The sequence below is a fragment of the Bufo bufo genome, chromosome 1 (genome assembly GCF_905171765.1).
Source record: "Bufo bufo chromosome 1, aBufBuf1.1, whole genome shotgun sequence".
NCBI lineage: Eukaryota > Metazoa > Chordata > Amphibia > Anura > Bufonidae > Bufo > Bufo bufo.
In genome coordinates this window covers 437,385,559-437,407,243 of record NC_053389.1, presented here as the reverse complement: position 1 = coordinate 437,407,243, position 21,685 = coordinate 437,385,559, and the positions used below count along the sequence as shown (strand labels likewise).

The following is a 21,685-nucleotide window of genomic DNA, read 5'->3' as shown; positions in this document are numbered from 1 at the left end:
ACTTAACAGATGATTTTCAATTAAATACATTATAAACAAACTTAGCACCAACCACTCAGATAAAGGTTTCTCAATAGCAAATATATGTAAAACTTGGGGGCCAGAGATAAGTAGGATTTATGGTAAGCCCGTCTTCAGCTAGCAAGAGAGACAGGATTCAACAGGGCGCTTCTTCCTTCTAGTTTTAGTAATTGGCGGGGGTCTCAGAACCCAGAACTCTGCCAGTCAAACATTTTGTCATGTCACCATCTAACTAAAAAGATAAGCTTTGGGACTGTTTGTGCCAGCATACAACCTCAATCTGCTTCTTCTTCAACACGCCAGACTATTAAAATATCCTTCTATAATATACACAATTTCAACCTGATTCATGCACTTTAATCCTGAGACTTGTTATACTAAATGACATTCACTAGACGCTATTCACAATCATCCCGAGCCAGTAAAAATATCCTTTAGGGGAAGGGGCTAAAACCATACACTATATAATATGATCCCAGCAGCTACGCCCAGAATAAAACATGCACCCATATCCGGGAATCCTGCTCCTTAATAAGCTACTGAAGCGCAATATGCCATGAACAGCTACCACTTCTGGATGAAATGAGGCGACAGAATCGACATTCTTTCAATCTATACTTCAATGTAGACACAATGGTGTCAAACAAATGAATTAATGCCCAAGGCCTCATTCATCACCATGCTGGACACAAGACCTCTTTTCATCCATATACTAAGAACCTGAGAGACACATGCAAGTGATCATTATTTTAACTTTTCAATACTTCTGCTTTTGTGTCCAAAGTCAACAACAATGATCCAACTCTAAAAATTAATTTGATGGTGCGCTCTCACAGCAATGTAGAAGCTCAAGTAGCATCTTCAGAAGAGAACGCGTTTCTTATCTTCCAGTAGTGAGGGGATTGAGACACACTTCAGATTACAAGATACCCACCACCCTAAAAATTTGGTGATGCCTCAGCTCCCTGAGACAACTGGGTATGTCTCATTCTAGAGGAAGCAGAAAAGATCAGCCTGTCCCGGCACACAGAAGCACAACCCACCCATACAGTATTTCACGTAAAACTAAATCAGTTAAAAAATAGATCTGTTGAAAGGCAATATCGAAAGGTTTCCAGACATTGATAAGAACATTCTCCTTTCCGGTGTGAGGAGAGATGATACACCTCAGGGCTTGCAGCCTGATTCCATCAACTGGGTAAAGCTGCTGAAGAGACCTGGAATCCCGCTCTTCTCCCCAAAAACGTTCTGAGGGGGAAGGCAGAGCAAAAGTATGGGACTGGTGGTATAAAAAAAAAAAGGGAAAAAAACAAGACAAGGCAAAATAAACATAAAAAGAAGAACACAAACAAAGCACAGTATTGCTACTGGTCAGTGGGAATTTCTCTGTCTTGCTCTGGCTTGCTTGTTTGTCCTGGTGACGGAGTGTGGGAAACAGAGGGAAGTAAAGGGTGTGAAGTTGCCACAATGCTTTCCACCGAAGCTGGGTGTCCCGGAGCAGCTACTCCCACAACTCCTGGTGGGAACCTGTAACAAAACAACCAAGCAGATATTAAATTGTGGTTCACTTACTTGTAAGCAACATATATAGATTTGGTTCCTTCTGAAAGGGTAAGGTTGTTATTAAAAAGGTCCATATGCCTTGTAAGGTCATAGGTGGAGAGTATCTCCGTTCAGGACCCCTCCTATATCACCTACTATAAAAAATAAAAAATAAATAGTTGCCATGTACTACTACATCTCTCCTACAGCATACACTGGCATAATCATAGTAAGATTAAAACCTAGTCGAACCCCCGGCAGCCACATTTTGAAAGGGGTTGCCTCTAACCGGGCTGTGGAGTCGATAAGCCAAAGTTCTGACTAACATTTTAACACGCTCCAAATCTGGCTCCAACTCCCTTATAAATAGCCAATGAGTTAACAACATTTACCGTAGTAAAATGGTAAAAATCGGTCTGATGTAAGTAATCAGGTTACTTAGAATATAAACCATATTTTATTGGAACCCAATTTCTAAAATTTTCTAAATTCCTGTAAGTAATGCAGGATGCATTTAATAACTGGAAAACGCTGTTATACACTTAATCTTAAGAAATCTATGAACATGTCCTCAGAAAAAAGTTAGAAAGGATCTATACGTATGTCCTAGAAATGCAGAGAATCATGTGAAAGGAAAAATTGGAATAAAAGCAACATGTTAAAAGTGTAGTTTCTAGATTCAGTGCTTTTCATAAAAGGGTTGTTCCACAGGCTGCCTCCACTATAGAAAGATTCATACTTACCTTATACAGTGCCTTGAAAAAGAATTCATACCCCTTGAACTTTTCCACATTTTTCACGTTACATCCACAAACTGAAATGTATTTTATTGAGATTGTATCAGATAGACCAACACAGAGTAGCAAGTATGTGTGAAGTGAAAAGAAATGATACATGATTTTCAAAATTGTATTAAATAAAAATCTGTAAAATGTGGCATGCATTTGTATTTGGAATATTTTCTTTTATAAACTAACCCTGCTTTAAACTTCTCCATAAATTTATCCCTAACCCGTTTGTTGTGTTCCTTGGTTTTCATGATGCTCTTTGATCACGAATGTTCTCTAACAAACCCCTTCACAGAAAAGCTGTAGTTATACTGAGAATAAACTACACACAGGTGGACTATTTACTAACTAGGTGATTTCTGAAGGCAATTGGTCACAATGGATTTTATTTAGGGGTATTAGAGCATGCCACTTTTCAGATTTTTATTTACTAAACATTTTGAAAACTATATATAATTTTCTTTACTTTTCACAAATACTTGCTACTTTGGTTGTTGGTCGATCACAAAAAAATCCAATAAAATACATTTAAGTTTGTGGGTGTAACGTGAAAAAAAAAAAAAAAAAAAAAAGAAGTAGAAAAATTCAAGGGGTATGAATACTTTTTCATTTCTATTTTCTGGTGTGTGGCTTGTTTACTTCCTCTCCGGTATGGGCATAATTATCTGCTCCTGTGCAGCCAATGACTGGATTCAGCGAGGACGTGTCCATAAGAGACACACCAACCAGTTATTGACTGCATCAGAGCAGATGATCATGATCATGTAGGGTACAAATTAAACAAGCGATGGACCAGAAGATGGACACACATTGGCCATCACACAGAACCAAAGCTGTGGGGAGTAGGTAAGTATGATTCTTACTATAGAGAAGGCAGTCTGCAGGCTCCTCTGAAAAGTTACTTATTCCCAGACAACCCAATTAATACTGTCTTTCCTGTTCTGTCTAGTGGTTCTGAGATGACTGCAGGCATGCCCAGTGGTGAACTTCCTTCTCTTGTCTTCACTACTGAGCATGTGCAGCACAATTTCAGGTATTGCAACTAAGGGCCTTGGAGCAGCATAAAGATACCTAGTATAAGGGACAGGAGAGAACATAGGGGAGGTGAGAACTGATTTGCTATCACCACTAGAACACCCTGCTTATCACTAGTATAAGACACAGGAGAGGTGAGAACTGATTTTCTATCACCACTAGAACACCCTGCTTATCAATAGTATAAGGGCTCATACACGTATATGAAACCATTCTTTTTTTATGGGTCCGCAAAAAAAAACTGAAGTTGCTTTGTGTGCATTGTTTCCGTATGTCCGTTCCGCAAAAAAATAGAACATGTCCTATTATTGTCCGCATTACAGACAAGGATAGTACTGTTCTATCAGGGGCCAGATGTTCTGTTACACAAAATACGGAATGCACATGGACATCATCTGTATTTTTTGCGGACCGCAAAATACATACGATTGTGGTCATGAGGCCTAAGACACGGGAGAGGTGAGAACTGATTCTCTATCACCACTAGAACAGCCTGCTTATCGATAATACACTGCTCAAAAAAATAAAGGGAACACAAAGATAACACATCCTAGATCTGAATTAATTAAATATTCTTCTGAAATACTTTATTCTTTACATAGTTGAATGTGCTGACAACAAAATCACACCAAAAAAAATAATGGAAATAAAAAAATTTAACCCATGGAGGTCTGGATTTGGAGTCACCCTCAAAATTAAAGTGGAAAAACACACTACAGGCTGATCCAACTTTGATGTAATGTCCTTAAAACAAGTCAAAATGAGGCTCAGTAGTGTGTGTGGCCTCCACGTGCCTGTATGGCCTCCCTACAACACCTGTGCATGCTCCTGATGAGGTGGCGGACGGTCTCCTGAGGGATCTCCTCCCAGACCTGGACTAAAGCATCTGCCAACTCTTGGACAGTCTGTGGTGCAACGTGACGTTGGTGGATAGAGCGAGACATGATGTCCCAGATGTGCTCAATTGGATTCAGGTCTGGGGAACGGGCGGGCCAGTCCATAGCATCAATGCCTTTGTCTTGCAGGAACTGCTGACACACTCCAGCCACATGAGGTCTAGCATTGTCTTGCATTAGGAGGAACCCAGGGCCAACCGCACCAGCATATGGTCTCACAAGGGGTCTGAGGATCTCATCTCGGTACCTAATGGCAGTCAGGCTACCTCTGGCGAGCACATGGAGGGCTGTGCGGCCCTCCAAAGAAATGCCACCCCACACCATTACTGACCTAATGCCAAACCGGTCATGCTGGAGGATGTTGCAGGCAGCAGAACGTTCTCCACGGCGTCTCCAGACTCTGTCACGTCTGTCACATGTGCTCAGTGTGAACCTGCTTTCATCTGTGAAGAGCACAGGGCGCCAGTGGCGAATTTGCCAATCTTGGTGTTTTCTGGCAAATGCCAAACGTCCTGCACGGTGTTGGGCTGTAAGCACAACCCCCACCTGTGGACGTCGGGCCCTCATATCACCCTCATGGAGTCTGTTTCTGACCGTTTGAGCAGACACATGCACATTTGTGGCCTGCTGGAGGTCATTTTCCAGGGCTCTGGCAGTGCTCCTCCTGTTCCTCCTTGCACAAAGGCGGAGGTAGCGGTCCTGCTGCTGGGTTGTTGCCCTCCTACGGCCTCCTCCACGTCTCCTGATGTACTGGCCTGTCTCCTGGTAGCGCCTCCATGCTCTGGACACTACGCTGACAGACACAGCAAACCTTCTTGCCACAGCTTGCATTGATGTGCCATCCTGGATAAGCTGCACTACCTGAGCCACTTGTGTGGGTTGTAGACTCCGTCTCATGCTACCACTAGAGTGAAAGCACCGGCAGCATTCAAAAGTGACCAAAACATCAGCCAGGAAGCATAGGAACTGAGAAGTGGTCAGGAACCACTCCTTTATTGGGGGTGTCTTGCTAATTGCCTATAATTTCCACCTGTTGTCTATCCCATTTGCACAACAGCATGTGAAATTGATTGTCACTCAGTGTTGCTTCCTAAGTGGACAGTTTGATTTCACAGAAGTGTGATTGACTTGGAGTTACATTGTGTTGTTTAAGTGTTCCCTTTATTTTTTTGAGCAGTGTATAAGACACAGGAGAGGTGAGAACAGATTCTATCACCACTAGAACAGCCTGCTTATCGATAGTATAAGACACAGGAGAGGTGAGAACAGATTCTATCACCACTAGAACAGCCTGCTTATCGATAGTATAAGCCACAGGAGAGGTGAGAACTGATTCTTTATCACCACTAGAACAGCCTGCTTATCGATAGTATAAGACACAGGAAAGGTGAGAACTGATTCTCTACCACCACTAGAACACCCTACTTATTGATAGTATAAAACACAGGAGAGGTGAGAACTAATTCTCTATCACCACTAGAACAGCCTGCTTATCGATAGTATAAGCCACAGGAGAGGTGAGAACTGATTCTTTATCACCACTAGAACAGCCTGCTTATCGATAGTATAAGACACAGGAAAGGTGAGAACTAATTCTTTATCACCACTAGAACAGCCTGCTTATCGATAGTATAAGACACAGGAAAGGTGAGAACGGATTCTCTACCACCACTAGAACACCCTGCTTATCACTGTTTTTGATAAATAAGGGCCTTAGATTGACAGAACATAATATATTCATGATTAACATTTCTAACCTTTTCTAAATTTATATGAAAGTTAAGAAATTACAGAATATTAATAGATAACATTCTTTTTGAGCTGAGTGGGTACATTTCTACCGACTCCATAGGCATGGTCTCTTATGAGACAAGCCCTTCAAGCCTTTAGGCCAGTCTACATAGGCAATATTTTCATAAACCATTTGAAGACACTCAAAAATGATGTAGGGCTCATACAAATTATATAACTACAACCAAATGCACAAATAACGTAGTTTGTCCTTCAAAAGCTTCAGGCTTAAAAATATTTCACTTGCAAAATCATAATGGCAATGCTCTTGTGAAGGAATGACTGAGATGTACAGTCAAATTTCTAATACTGCATGACATGAAATAAACCTACCTATATCCTGCTGCTCCATTGAGCTCTGGATGAACAGACTCCATTGCTGGCCACTGTGCGGCTGCCAGTAAATACTCTTTATTTACACAATTTTTCAATGCATCTGGAATTGGACCTGTAAAGATACCAAGGTACTCAGTCCACGAAATAGAATTTCGCCTTCATATGGTTGTGTGGGTACAAAAACAATGACAACACTGAAAACATTAGCAGAGAAGACTGTATTCACATACCTGTAATGGCTCTGCGGATTTCTTTAGCTGCCTCCTCTCTTGATTCAATTGAAGCATGTTCACTGTACCAGGCAGTGTGAGGGGTGCAGATCAAGTTAGGGGCATCTTTTAAAGGTCCCTGAGAAAAACTGTAGGCAACAACAGAATTGCTTGTTAGATTTATGCTTACCGCCAATATACAACCCTTCCAAGATGAAGGCAATACCTGAAAGGTTCAGACTCATGGACATCTAAAGCAGCACCTCGGATTCGTCCATCTTTTAAAGCCTGGGCAAGCGCTTTCTCATCAACGAGTCCCCCACGGGCGGTGTTTACCAAAAAGCAGCCCTGCCGCATCTACAATTTTGAATAAAAGTCATTATTTATTACTGCATGATTCTAGATTATAATTCATGTGAAGAGTTACCATCAACAGCTTAGATAATACTTTATTAACCTATGCTGTACCTTCCTGCATGCTCAGGAGGTTGCCTTAGTAGTTCACAGAGTTAATGGAAACACATTCTTGAGCTCGGTTCACACCACATTATTTGGCATGTACACCCGGCATACATCTAGGTGCCATGTGTCGGCAAACGGAATGGAAAGCGGAGCTGTCTAGGCTTTCAAATACAAGAGCATATTGCAAAAAACATAGTGTTTTTAACAAAATGGCTGACAACTGCATGCTGAAAGTACACTTCAAACAGAACCCTAATCAGAAACTAGGCTTCATAAAGAGTAGGGATGAGTGAACTTGTGTTTTCAAGTTCGGCGTACAAGGTTCGGGTTCTCTACGAATTACGTTATTGATCCTCTACTACGGACAATAATCTTTGGTCCGTGGTAGCGGGATCCATAACGGAATTCTTAGATAACCCGAACCTTGTACGCCGAACTTGAAACCACAGGTTCGCTCAACACTAATAAAGAGTCATACGTTCCAACTAAATTTGTAAGAGTACAGAACACACAGGCCATGCAAGAGACTAGACAGCTGGCATATATAGGCGAACAATACATCACTGAAAGACACAAGTTAAATGACTTAATTTGTATCACGTTGAAGAGCACCTTTCATTAGAATTTCAATATGGACCAGTCAAATACAAACTGCCCTTATTCATGACTATTGTTCTGAATGGTGTCCTAGTAAGCAATCAGAAATCCGGTTTATATCTACAAGTTGGGTGGAAAACTGGAAATAAAAGGTGTTTTTATTCATGAGGGCCTGTGATGCCTATGAAGACCTAACTCGAGGGTGCACAACCTTTTCCAAAGGCCATGTTGTCAGACTGAACAAATCCCTGGGGTTATCCGGTAATTACTACTGATGACCTATCGTCTGGGTAGGTAATCAATATCACAACGGCAGGGGTCCGACGCCTGGAACCCCCGCTGATCAGCTGTTAGAAGACGCCGGCACTCCGTGAGCACTGCAGCCTTTTCTTAGGCCATGTGATGTCACCGCACATCGGTCACATGGCCTAGTTGCAGCTCGGCCCCATTCAATTCAATGTGATATTGATTACCTACCCAGACGATAGGTCATCAGTATTGAATGGGGACGAGCTGTGATACCAAGCACATACAACGAACAACGCTGTGCTTAGAAAGTTGCAGGGAGCCACGTGCGCTCACCAGAGCTCAGGCGAGTGCCGCGGCTCCCTGTAACAGCTGATTGGCAGGTGTGCGGGACTCTGACCCCCACCCATCCAGTAATGATGACCTATCCTGAGGATAGGTCATCATTATATTTACCAGGATAACCCCCTTTAAAACTATATTACCATCTGAGACATCTGTGCCATATCGAACATATATGCCATAAATGTTTATAGGTGTAGGTTCCACCTCCAGGACTCCCACCTGTTGGGAAAACAGTTGCCCCCTTCGCCTCAGTTCACACTCCAGAAAGTGTCTCTCTCCATTTTATGTTAGTTTCTAGAACAGCTGAGTGTTTTATTATTCCCATAAACTATAATGAAGATACCTGCACTCAAGTCTGGCCACCTCACCTACTCAATGGAGCACCAATATATGTGGTTCCCCGAGAGGCACCCTACTCCAGCCCCTAAGCACATCTCCTCTTCCCTTTGACATGGAAAGTACATGTAAGCAGCCATCAAGGTAGTCAGTGACCAGATGGTTGGAGGCTATAGGTTGTGCACCCCTGAATTAGAGAAATTATATAAAGAAGATGGGGAGATTTATCAAAACTGGCTTAGGCGCCCATCGCAACCAATCAGAATTTACCTTTCATTTTTCAGAGCTCCTTTGGAAAATGAATGGTAAAATAAGGTTGGTTTCTATGGGCAAGTCAGTTTCCTTTGCACTAGTTTTGATAAATCGCCCCCATTTATTCTTTAAAGGATGCGGAAAATGTCTAATGTCTATAGAAAAAAACGTTTTTTGTAACAAACTGGGCGGCAGTTCTCCTATGTGGTCTTATGTATTCTGTGATCTGCTCTAGTGTGCGCAGCTGTTACACACCTGCTTTATGGTAAAATCATTGATGAGGTGATGATTGTGCTCATTCAGACTGCAGTGCAAAGTTATGCAGTCACTGTGCATTAGCAGATCTTGAAGCGTCGCCATCCGCTGTAAGCCCAGGGAACGCTCAACTCCATCAGGAAGATAGGGGTCATAAAATATGACCGCGAAACCAAAGGCCTTGGCACGTAAAGCAACTGCTTGCCCAACCCTGCCTGCAAATGAAGAAAAAATATAATACCGCCTGATATAAAGCAATCTAAAGTAATGTTGCCATCAGGAAACTGCTAATCAGGTTGATAGGCTATCAACCATTTCTTGTGCTCCAAGTCCATGTTTCTATTAGACTGAGCTTTACCAAGTCCAATGATGCCCAACGTCTCCCCACGGATTCTGGCAGCCCCTCCCGCAACCTCTCTGATCTGTTCCACACTGGCAGCACGATTCCCTTCTCTCATAGCCTGGTGCAGCCATGTGACACGCCGATAGAGGTTCAAGATGTGGCAGAGCGTAGAATCGGCGGTCTCTTCCACGGACGATGAGGGAACATTACAAACAGCAATCCCTTAATTAAGAGGAAAAAAATAAATAAATAAACAAACATTTTCAATTAAGGCTACTTTCACACTAGCGTTCGGGTGTCCGCTCATGCGCTCCGTTTGAAGGGGCTCACGAGCGGCCCCGAACGCATCCGTCTGGCCCCAATGCATTCTCAGTGGAGGCGGATCCACTGAGAATGCATCCGCCTGCCAGCGCTCAGCCTCCGCTCCGCTCAGTGAGCGGACACCTGAACGCTGCTTGCAGCGTTCGGGTGTCCGCCTGGCCGTGCGGAGGCGAGCGGATCCGTCCACACTTACATTGTAAGTCAATGGGGACGGATCCGCTTGAAGATGACACTATATGGCTCAATCTTCAAGCGGATCCGTTCCCCATTGACTTTCAATGTAAAGTCTGAACGGATCCGCTCAGGCTACTTTCAGACTTAGAAAATTTTCTAAGTAATAATGCAGACGGATCCGTTCTGAACGGATGCAAACGTCTGCATTATCGGAGCGGATCCGTCTGATGAAACATCAGACGGACCCGCTCCGAACGCTAGTGTGAAAGTAGCCTTAGACTGTCTTAAAGAAATCAAACTCATGCTAATTTATCTGTAAAACTTACCCATTTCAGCTGCAGACTTGATATCAATATTGTCATAACCACTTCCAATTCGTATGATGATACGAAGAGCCTTAAATTTTTCCAGGTCCTCTCTAGAAAGGGAGATTGTGTGATACATAAGGGCTCCCACTGCTTCACTTAACACCTGTTGTAAAAGAATGCAGAGTGCTGATCGCTCAGGCTACAGAAAACAGAGCTTTACAGGCATGTTCTTATCCGCAACACACAGGTCTATGCCCAGATTTATTATGTGTCTGAGCCACAAATTTGGCTAATAAAATAGCTCAAATTGGCACATCTAGGGTTTCTACAGATTTTTCTGACATGCCTTGGGGGGGCCTAAGTAGAGCCATTCTGCACCAAAATTGCACAATTCTGGCATAAAAATCTGTCTTAGGGTCCATTCACACGTCCGTTGTTTCTTTCCTGATCTGTTCCGTTTTTTGCTGAACAGATCTGGACCAGATCTGGACCCATTCATTTTCAATGGGTCCTGAAAAAAATCAGACATTGAGCTGTCCGTTTTTTTCCAGGACCCATTGAAAATGAATGGGTCCAGATCTGTTCAGCAAAAAACGGAACAGATCAGGAAAGAAACAACGGACGTGTGAATGGACCCTAAGAGTAAGGCCGAATGCACACGGCCATGGAACACGGACGTGAGCGGTCCATGGTATACCGGACTGACATCCTGCTGACAGCAGGAGCGCACGGCGTCATTGGTTGCTATGACGCTGTGCGCTTTCATGCCGCCGCTGCACTACAGTAATACACTTGTATGATCTATCTATACGAGTGCATTACTGTAGTGCAGCGGCGACAGGAAGCGCACAGCGTCATAGCAACCAATGACGCCGTGCGCTCCTGCTCTCAGCAGGATGTCAGGCCGGGATACCACAGACCGCTCACGGTCGAGTTCCATGGTTGGAATAGTTGGTATAGAGTCAGTGAAAAATGTCTATCCCTGCACCACATTTATCATACCTACTGCTTAAATCACATTTTTATGTTTCACATATTTTTAAAGAATATTTGGTCATAGTATTTTTAATTTTCCATGTCTATAATAAAAAATAAATCCTGCAGTTTTCGCACTGGCCACTAAGCCTAATAATAGGCGCCACTTCTTAGGCCTATTGCACACGACCGTATGGCTTTTTCAGTCTTTTGCGGTCCGTTTTTCACGGATCCGTTGTTCCGTTTTTTGTTTCCGTTGTGTTTCCGTTTCTGTTCCGTTTTTCCGTATGGCATATACAGTAATTACATAGATAAAATTGGGCTGGGCATAACATTTTCAATAGATGGTTCAGCAAAAAACGGAACGGAAACGGAAGACATACGGATGCATTTCCGTATGTGTTCCGTTTTTTTTACGGACCCATTGACTTGAATGGAGCCACGGACCGTGATTTGCGGGCAATAATAGGACATGTTCTATGTTAAAACGGAACGGAAAAACGGAAATACAGAAACGGAATGCATACGGTGTACATTCCGTTTTTTTTACGGAACCATTGAAATGAATGGTTCCGTATACGGACCGTATACGGACCACAAAAAACGGCCAGTAAACGGGAAAAAAAAACGGCCGTGTGCAGGAGGCCTTAGTCTGTACAGATTACTTTTCAGCAGTCCTCTCCTTATCATTACAGGCAGGATTATAATGACAGGGATGGAAGGCTGGATAATACAGGGTTTACCATTCACAATAGGCGACATCAGTTTATTGACACCCTCCTGACCTCTGCACAGGTCACAGAGCGAGCCCAGAAAACTCTCCTATAGAAGTCAATGGGGCCTGGAGTCAGACCCACACCGGTCTGATATTGATGACGTTTCCTGAGGATAGGTTATCAACATCTTAGCACTGTACAACCCCTACCCGACCGTAAGTAAATTTACATTGGCGGTCGGCCATTTAAAAATAAAAAATAAAGTTATGGGGGGGTCACAATATGGCTATACAAAGAAAAAAATAATTTCTGTCTAAAAATCCAAAAACAACTAAACATATGTGGCATCGTTGTTATCGCATAGGAAACGCTGTAAAAACAAAACCCATAAAACTGTGCCATTAGAAAGTACAACGTGTCCTGTAAAAAAAACAAGCGCTCGTATAACTATGTGAATAGAAGAAAAAAAATAAAATAAAAAAAAGTTATAGCTTTGGGAAGGCTGGGAGTAAAAAAATCTAAATCAAAATGGAAAACTGCCAGATCTTGAAGGGGTTACAAACAGCTCCGACAAAATGGCGGTCCCCATAATCATGCTCAGGCAACAGAACAAAAATAAAAATCTACATTAATAAAATAAAAACACATTAAAAAAGGAGATGTGTCACCAGTATCTGGTTTTAACTGGCAGAAATAAATCCCTTTATGTATAATTACAGTTTCCTACCCCTACCATTCTGACCACGTCATGTGACCAACATTTACAACATCACAGCCATTCGCCATACATTGGGTATATGCAAAAGTTTATGATTTCTTTTTTAATTTTGCACCCTATACTTTCAGTTTTAGAGACCAGAAAAGTAGAAAAAAGGAAATTAAACTATGTTCTCAATGGATATTTTTCCATTAAATTTTTTAACTTTTAGTTCTGGAACCAAAAAAAGATGCAAAAAATACCAAATAATCTGAATCAAGGGCCAAGCCTCTCAACGTAACAGTACAATGCTTGACATTACAGTGTGTGGACTATATAACAAGGTGGACACACTGGGCAAGGATCCCACAAATACTGTATCACCATAGATGAAATGCCATCAGTTCTTCTTCCGTGACATAACTGTCCCCTGCAGAAAAATATGGCGACCATTGTACGTAGTCTTTACAAATGTGTACTTGCCTTCCACAATAGAGGCTTCCATTTTACGAATATGTAAAGTATGCAGCATAAAACAAAGGCAGAAAGCAGACAACAAACACTTACTTTCTCATGGATCTCTTGTGTAGACTGAGCATCACAGAATGCTACTGTAGCAACATCCTTTAATATAGGCATCTCAACTGTGCAGTCCCTTCCATCAAGAAGAGCCACCAAGGGACGGACAGGCATAGGACCATTTAGAATAGGCGGCCGGATACCTGACCAAAAAGCAAAGCAATTAATATTTTCTTATATGTTAAGTATTTTTCCATCCACTAAAACGTCTTTAAGGCCAGCTTCACACCTGCCGCAGCAGTTCCAGCAGAGAACAGCACTGCCGGATGCCACCAGCCCAATTAACTATAGTGGGGTCTGGCGGTGATGCAGCAAAAATGCCAAGAATTGGCCAGTCAGTCATATCTGGCCGATTCCCAGCATTCTCTGCCGGATCACCCTGCCGCAGAAGGGAAAGTAGCCCAAGATGCAAAACATGGCACAATCTGATAATTTAGGTTTTAATCAAACCATTAAGTACTTTATAGAACAAATAAACCTTTTACATATAATGTTCATAAATGTGAGTACCTTAGTGAATATCTGCATTACTTTGTATAACACAATGCACTGCATTACCCAAATTAAGTGCACGGTCGTGTCTCGGTTGTGCTGCGGTCAAGTACCGCGCAAGTCACAGGGGGCTCTGATTAAACTACAGACCGACTAAAGTATGAATTGGTTCAATTAGAACACACTGTGGCTTGTGCGGCTGCCCGATGCTGGACCGCCGTGTGTAGAGTTGGGGCCTGACAAAAGCACGACAGCGCCTTCAATGTTTAGAACAGTGGCTCATTTGAACATGCACACGTGCGTGGTTCTACAAGTCGAACCCCTACCGAACACTGATGGACTATTTTTTGGTCACAAAGGGGTTGTCCCATCATGCCGTTTCCACAGCAAGATGGGATTAAGAGCCAGCCCTAGGTGGCCACCGTCAAGTGGGCGGTATTCTGCTGTTTCCTTAACTCCCATCATACTAAATGGGAGTTATAGTACAGCAGCAGAGGTATGCTGTTTGATAGCTCCAATTCACTGCAATGGAAGGGAAAGCAAAGCAATGAACCATCCTGCTGTTTTCGGAAGCCCGGCCACCTAGGGCCGGTACTTAGTCCTATCTTGCTGTGGAAAAGAAGAGATGGGACAACCCCTTTAAATGTGAATGTACCCAAAGTCAATAAAAATGTTTTTGCTAGGACCACATAGTTCCTCATGCCGAACATTTAATCCCATTGTAAATATCTACAGGATAGTAAAACACATCTGCATCTGAACCCCACATGTTAGAATACTCCAGCAGGCACACGTCTGTCACAATGAGCCCCATCTGTACAAAAGCAAACTGAAAACGGCTTCTGTACATGGGGCTCAATGTACAGTAAAGGAAGGAGACAACTGCAGTTACTAAATGTCAAGGCCAGATTTCATTAAGGCACCTGCTCGCTTCTATGGTCAAGACTGTGGGCCAGATTTATCATTAGCTCAAGTCAAAACAACGGAGTGAAAAAGTCGCAAAAAATTGTGACTTTTTTCTGCTCTGCGCTATGCTCGCCAGTTTTCGGAAAGTGGGTGTGTTTTCTTATGTAAATTAATCTCTACACAGATTTACTATTGCGACAATTTAAAAAGTTGCAAAAAATTGCGCAATTTCACTCCAGTGAGGACCATGCTTATCTTATGCGACTTTTTAATAGAACATGCGACTTTTTCGTAAAGACGTGCGACTTTTGTAAAGCCGCTTACTGAAGGATAAACTGCTACCGTCAAACCACATTTAGCACAGTATTAAAGGATCATTAATAAATCTGACTTCGCCAAAAGTGACTTTGGACATATGTAAAAGTGGAGTAAGATGCAAGTGTAAGGCCCCTTTCACACGAGCGAGTTTTCCGCGCGGGTGCAATGCGTGACGTGAACGCATAGCACCCGCACTGAATCCTGACCCATTCATTTCAATAGGTCTGTGTACATGAGCGTTGTTTTTCACGCATCACTTCTGCGTTGCGTTAAAATTGCAGCATGTTCTATATTCAGCGTATTTCACGCAGCCCTGGCCCCATAGAAGTGAATGGGGCTGCGTGAAAAACGCGTTTTTCACTGATGGTTGCTAAGAGATGTTGTTTGTAAACCTTCCGTTTTTTATCACGCGCGTGAAAAACACATCAAAATGCATTGCACCCGCGCGGAAAAAACTGAACGCAATCGCAGACAAAACTGACTGAACCTGCTTGCAAAATAGTGCGAGTTTCACTGAAGGCGTCCGGACCTGATCCGTCACGCTCGTGTGAAAGGGGCCTAAGTGTAATGATAAATCTGGCCCAGTGTGCCTCCTCTTGGACATCTCCGTACCAAGCAGCAGAGAAGGAAGGAGAGCACACTCAGGTTTATAATATTACACGGGACGATTCTCTAACAAGCATTTATATCGTTGATTATCTGGTGGTGTAAAAGTGCCGCCAATTACTCGATGAACGCGCAAAATGCTTGTTAATCGGGTAATAGACCATTCATGCAATCACAAAAATCTTAGTTTATCCTAAAAGATCGTGCTGTGTAAACAGCCTCTGCTGCGGGCAAACAACTAGAACTAGTCAGTATGGGGATGTGCCATGGCATTACTGATCACTCTTCCCCATACTGTGGAGGAGATCGTTGCATGGAAATGAAGCAGTCTCCTCCACTGACGAGCAGGCGCTTGCCAGGAAGGAACGCTTCCTTCCTGACAATCACCTGCAAAATTGGCCCGTGTAAAGGGGCCTTAAGGCTCCATTTAGACGACCGTAGTGCATTGTGGATCCGCAATACACCCGCCCGGCACCCCCATAGAAATGCCTATTCTTGTTCGCAATTGCGGACAAGAATATGACATGCTCTATTTTCTTGCGGAGCTGCGTACCGAAAGATCGGGGCCACGCTCCGGAAATGTGGATGCGGAGAGCACATAGTGTGCTGTCCGCATCCATTCCGTCCCCATAGAGAATGAATGGGTCCGCCCAATTGCGGAACGGATGCGGACCACACTTGCGGACGTCTGAATGGAGCCTTAGACATTGGCCCGCTGTAACCACAGCTTCCTACAAACTCAGTATATATCTTCTAACCCTCACAGATTCGATCCAGGCGTTGTCTCTTGACTTTGTGCTTGTCCATGGTTCTGGCCTTAGAAACCTCCTGGGGGAGACAAACGGATAATTAGTATTACCATTAGTACAGAACAAAAGAACACGAATACAGCCCTTACAAGTGTTCAGGATTCACTTACAGGCTTCTTATCTAGGTTCACCGGCAGAGGGTAGTCCCAAGACAACGCCCTACCCTTGGGATTGATCTGCTAACACCTAGCGTAATTGAAGGGTATACTCAGCAAAACAACTATCGGGACCAGAGGCTCCTCTCAATGCGTTCCTCTGGGGACCCTTAGCATCTAGGCTTTGTCTCCTTGGTTGCAGGATAATTAGATGGAATCTCCTTGACAGATTCCCTTTTTCATTGCCGCACATACAAATGGCCAGAAAAGAGCCCTTAGCCCAATTCAATCTCTCAGTATGTAAAAAGAAGACCAACTATTTAGATAAAACAGATAACAGCAGCGTCATATGGAAAGGGGGTAGTGCATGAAGATGAGAGCACTAGGAATATAAAGCAGATACACCTTGGACAGTTGGTGCTCAGTATCAACACAACACCCACATTGGTCCTCCTCCGAAACAGGTTGGCCCCCTTCGTTCAGAAGACAGGTATGTTATGCAGCACCTGTACTGCTGATGGCGCTGTGGAAGGCAGGTTCTGGAATCAGATTTCTCCATTATTACCTGGATAGCTCCTGCTTAAAGGGTACCTGTGATGCATCTTCGGCTTGCATCAGCTCTGCAGCGTGCGGAGTACAGATCCATAGAAAGTAATGAAGGATTAGGCACCCTTTAACACTTTGGTGTGGTGGCCATATGCATCCTTGACTTGCCTCAGTATACAGCAGCTTATCCCCCTTTTACAGCGCTTCACGTTTAAAACTGTTGAAAGGACAGGTCTGGGTAGCAAAAAAATGGTATCCAAACTTATACTGTGATGTACCAAACGTGTCACAACAGTGTCCTTCCGGCATGCGTCTGACAGGAACAATCTGGATACTTGCTGTATTTTAAGAAATCTCATCCACGCTCTGCGTAAAAAAAATCCGCAGCTTAAACAGACTTGCAATTTGAAATCTGCAGAGTGTCAATTTATGCTGCGGATTTCACTCTTTGCAATAGAGAGGATGAAATCCACGGCCATCTCTGCGACAAAGAACACATTTAATACATGTTAGGGTGCATTCACACGGCCATCAGGTTTTTTTTGCGGCCCCATTGTAACAATGCCTATTCTAGTCCGCAAAACGGACAAGAATCGGACATGTTCTATATTTTTGAGGGGCTGCGGAATAAACATACGGATGTGGACAGCACACAGTGCGCTCACCACATTTTTTGCGGCCCCATCGAAATGAATGGATCTGCAAAAAGTACGGTTGAGTGAGGCCTCTTGCACACGACCGTATGTATTTTGTGGTCCGCGAAAAATACAGAGGACATCCGTGTGCATTCCGTATTTAACGGAACAGCTGGCCCTTCATAGAACAGTCCTATCCTTGTCCGTAATGCTCTCATTTTTAACGGAACGGAAAAACAGAAACGGAATGCACACTGAGTTCCTTCCGTTTTTTTTGCAGACCCATTGAAATGAATGATTCCGTATACAGTCCGCAAAAAACGGAATAGACACGGAATGAAAATACGTTACGTGTGCAAGAGGCCTGAATGTGGGACACCAGCATTACACTAAATCTTTTCCCATACAACTATTTATATCAATCTGCTCAGCTCCTTCTGCTCTATAACATGCTGCACAGAGATAGGATATGCTGAAGAGGCTGAAAACATCCAGCGCATGCACAGCGCACCTCACCGTGCATGCGCTGGACGATTCCAGACTTTTTTCTGGTAATATATAACCCCGACTGCAAAAAAAAAAAGTTGGGCCACTGTAAAATGTAAATAAAATGGCATGATTTGCACATCTCACAGACCCATACTTTATTCACAGTAGATCATAGAGCACATGTCAGATGTTAAAAGTGAGATTTTACTGATTAATGAAAGCAATTAACTCATTTAGAACTTGATGACAGCAACGCATCTCTAGAGTTGGGACAGGGCCATGTCTACCGTTGTGTAGCATCCCCTCTTATAACAGTCTGCAATTGTCTGGGAAGTGAGGAGACCAATTACTGGAGTTGTTGGAGAGGAATGTCTGATGGAGGAGTCGAGCTGCTCCCCAGGCCTGGTTTTTCTTTCACGGATTTTAGAACAATGCACTGATAACCAGCTGGATGGTCTGTCTCCTCTTTGGGGTCCATTCACACGTCCGTGGTATGTTGCGGATCCGGGCCGCACTAAATAGAGAAGTCCTATTCTTGTCGGCAGCTGCGGACAAGAATAGGACATGCTCTATTTTCTTGCGGAACTGCGGACCGGGAGAGCGCTCCGGAAATACAAATGCAAAGAGCACATAGTGTGCTCTCTGCATCCCTTCCGTCCCCATTGAGAATGAATGGATCCGCACCCACTCCGCAAGCGGACCACACTTGCGGACGTGTGAATGGAGCCTTAGTCTGCAAGACATGGTATCCATGGTTTCTAAAAATTTCGATTCATCTGACCACAGAACAGTTTGTCCATTTTAAATGAACCTTGGCCCAGAGAAGACAGCAGCGTTCCTGGATCGTGTTGACGTGGTTTCTTCTTTTCATGATGCAGCTTTAACTTACATTTGTGGATTGAACGGCAAACTGCGTTCAGACAAAGATTTCTGGAAGTGATGCAGTGATTTCCTGTACAGAATTCATGCCCATTTTTAATGCAATGCTGCCTGAGGGCCATTGATCACGAGCGTCCAAAAGTGACAGTCGGCCTTGTCCTTTGTGCACATTAGTTTCTCGATATTCTCGGAATATTTGGATATTATGTACTGTAGATGGTGGGAAATTCAACGTCTTCACAATTTTAACTTTGAGGGACATTTTTCTGAAATTATTCCACAATTTTTAGATGCAGGTTTTCGCAGATTAGTGAACCTTTTCTTCTGAGAGATTTTGCCTCTCTAATAGTGTTGAGCGAACTTGTGTTTTAAGTTCGGCGTCTAAAGTTCGGGTTCGCTCAACACTACTCTCTAACATACTCATTTTATATCCAGTCATGTGACTATGTTTATTAGTATCACTTACTTTCCAGCTTTTGTTGCCCCTGTCCCTACTTTGAGATGTGTTGCTGCCATCAAGATCTAATGAGTTTTTTTATTTTTTCGTGAAATGTCTCCCTTTGAACATCTGATACGTGTTCTGTGTGAACAAAATATGGGTCTGTGAGATTGTGAAGCATTACATTCTGCTTTTATTTACATTTTACAGCGTCCCAATTTTTTGGAATTGGGGTTCAGCTTCTTTTAACATGGCAGCATCTGACAATAGCATGAATCCCAGCAGTATGATGAAACACTGGTGGTTTAGGGTATAAACATCTAGTGACAGGACCCCTTTAAGTATGTAAATGTTTTGGAGGTTCTCAGTATAGGAGATATCTGTAGAAATAGAAGTCAAAGGGGTACACACTGTCCTAATCTAAACTTGTATTCCCAAAAGGAACATTATTTATCCAGTACTACATAGCAAATGTACATAAAATCAACTTCATATTTGGTTCCTCTGGAGGTGATCACACATTCTCAGGCTTTTCTGACTGTCAGAGGAACCCCTCAGGGTATGTTCAAAGCTGAGGTTCAAATCCGGCATGCTCTTCTGGTAGCCTGTGGCGGCAGAAATGGCGGCTGGACAAAAAAGCTGCATTCCGGAAAGCAGCCCATTATAGTCAAAGGGGATCTGGCGGTGAACTGTAGAATCCGGCAATGTCGGACATGAGGCATGCCCAAAAGTATTTGGCCACATACTGGGGCCATTTATTAAGTTTTGCACCATTCACACGTCCGCAAATGGGTCCGCATCCGTTGTGCAATTTTGTGAATGGGTGCGGACCCATTCATTTTCTATGGGGACGGAATGGATGCGGACAGCAGACAGTGTGCTGTCAGCATCCGCATTTGCGGAGCACGATCTTCAGCTCCGCAAAAGATAGAACACGTCCTATTCTTGTCCGCAGCTTGCGGACAAGAATAGGCATTTCTATAAGGGTGCCGGACGGGTGTGTTGCGGGTCCGCAACACACCACGGACGTGTGAATGGAGCCTTACTGATATCTCGACTTTAGGAGCCAGATAGACCATTCTAGGAGCAAGTTTGATCCCCCTTTTCAATATCCCAGTTAAGAACTTCCATAGAAATCAATGGTAAAGAACCCAAAGGGTTTGGAGCCAGCAGCAAGTGTCTGGGGATGTGCCCAGTTCTGATACACATATGGATACCATGTGTAATAATGTAATGGAGACCAAATCTGCTCTATAGGGAAGAGCCTATGCGTGAACTTCAGTGTCCAGGAGGGATCTGCCGGCATACACCGATCCACCATCCAGAAGACATGGAGGACCCCTCCGGGCAGTACTAGGGACCTGGACGTGGATCACCGGACACGATGGATGTATGAGCCTAGCGCTGTCCTGCACACCGAGGGCTACAATGAAAAGCCAAGCTCCGATGTTAGAACCCGCAGAGTGAACGCTCTGCCCACTGGATCGGCGCATGAGATCAGCCACCCCCAACCCGCTGCCCCCACCGTTCACCCGGTAAACACCCGTTTCCCTTTCTCACCTTCTCCTCCCCACCGGACCCGTCGCGCTCTCGGCAGCGGATCACACAGGAAACAGGAAACGACCGCTAGCCGTATCAGCGAGAACCACTCAGGCGAGAGCGGCACCAGGCCTTGCTGTGTAAGCGCGCCCCCTGCCGATCGTCCTGTGCAGCTGATTTGTGAATGTACTTCATTGTGCAGCAGCGCCACCACGTGGAAAGCTCTAGTAATATAAGGTCATGAATGATTCTGCCACGAATTTGAATTTTGTAACAAAACAGCGGTTGTGTTAGTGTTGCTGTAGCCTGCAGGTCATCAAAGCAGAACGAGCATTGTCTCTTATGTCCCTTGAAAACTCCTACATTCTCAGTTCTAATTATATTTCGGTTTATTTAGTGAGGAGTGCAGAAGTCTTTCACACTTGCGTTATTCTTTTCCGGCATTGAGTTCCGTCCTAGGGGCTCAATACAGGAAAAGAACTGATCAGTTTTTTCCTAATGCATTCTGAATGGAGAGCAATTCAGGATGCATCAGGATGGCATCAGTTCAGTCTTTTTGCCATTTCAGGACAGAGAAAATACCACGGTTTTATCTCTGTACAAAAAGACTGAACACTTGCTGGAAGTGCATTGATTAAGTGTTTTTGCATGGCAAGACCACTTACTGTTATCTCACATATATATTTATATTATTATAGCCAAATTTAC

The 21,685-nt window shown here is 43.6% G+C and overlaps 1 protein-coding gene across 2 annotated transcripts; it reads right to left on the bottom strand.

The window, feature by feature from the left end:
• Window positions 1–21,079, bottom strand: LOC120978739 (C-terminal-binding protein 2). Of its 2 annotated transcripts, none has more exons than XM_040407058.1 (10): window positions 20,999–21,079; window positions 16,311–16,374; window positions 13,213–13,367; window positions 10,276–10,420; window positions 9,470–9,676; window positions 9,112–9,326; window positions 6,845–6,975; window positions 6,640–6,767; window positions 6,407–6,521; window positions 1–1,548 (listed from the first exon to the last, which is right to left on the bottom strand). In XM_040407058.1, the coding sequence occupies exons 2-10, from the start codon at window positions 16,351–16,353 to the stop codon at window positions 1,386–1,388; spliced, it is 1,302 nt and encodes a 433-aa protein (XP_040262992.1). In that variant the 5' UTR covers window positions 16,354–16,374; window positions 20,999–21,079; the 3' UTR covers window positions 1–1,385. The 2 variants fall into 2 exon arrangements, with proteins under 2 accessions (XP_040262992.1, XP_040263000.1); XM_040407066.1 differs by lacking the exon at window positions 20,999–21,079 and adding an exon at window positions 17,016–17,484.
• Window positions 21,080–21,685: the final 606 nt, after the last annotated feature.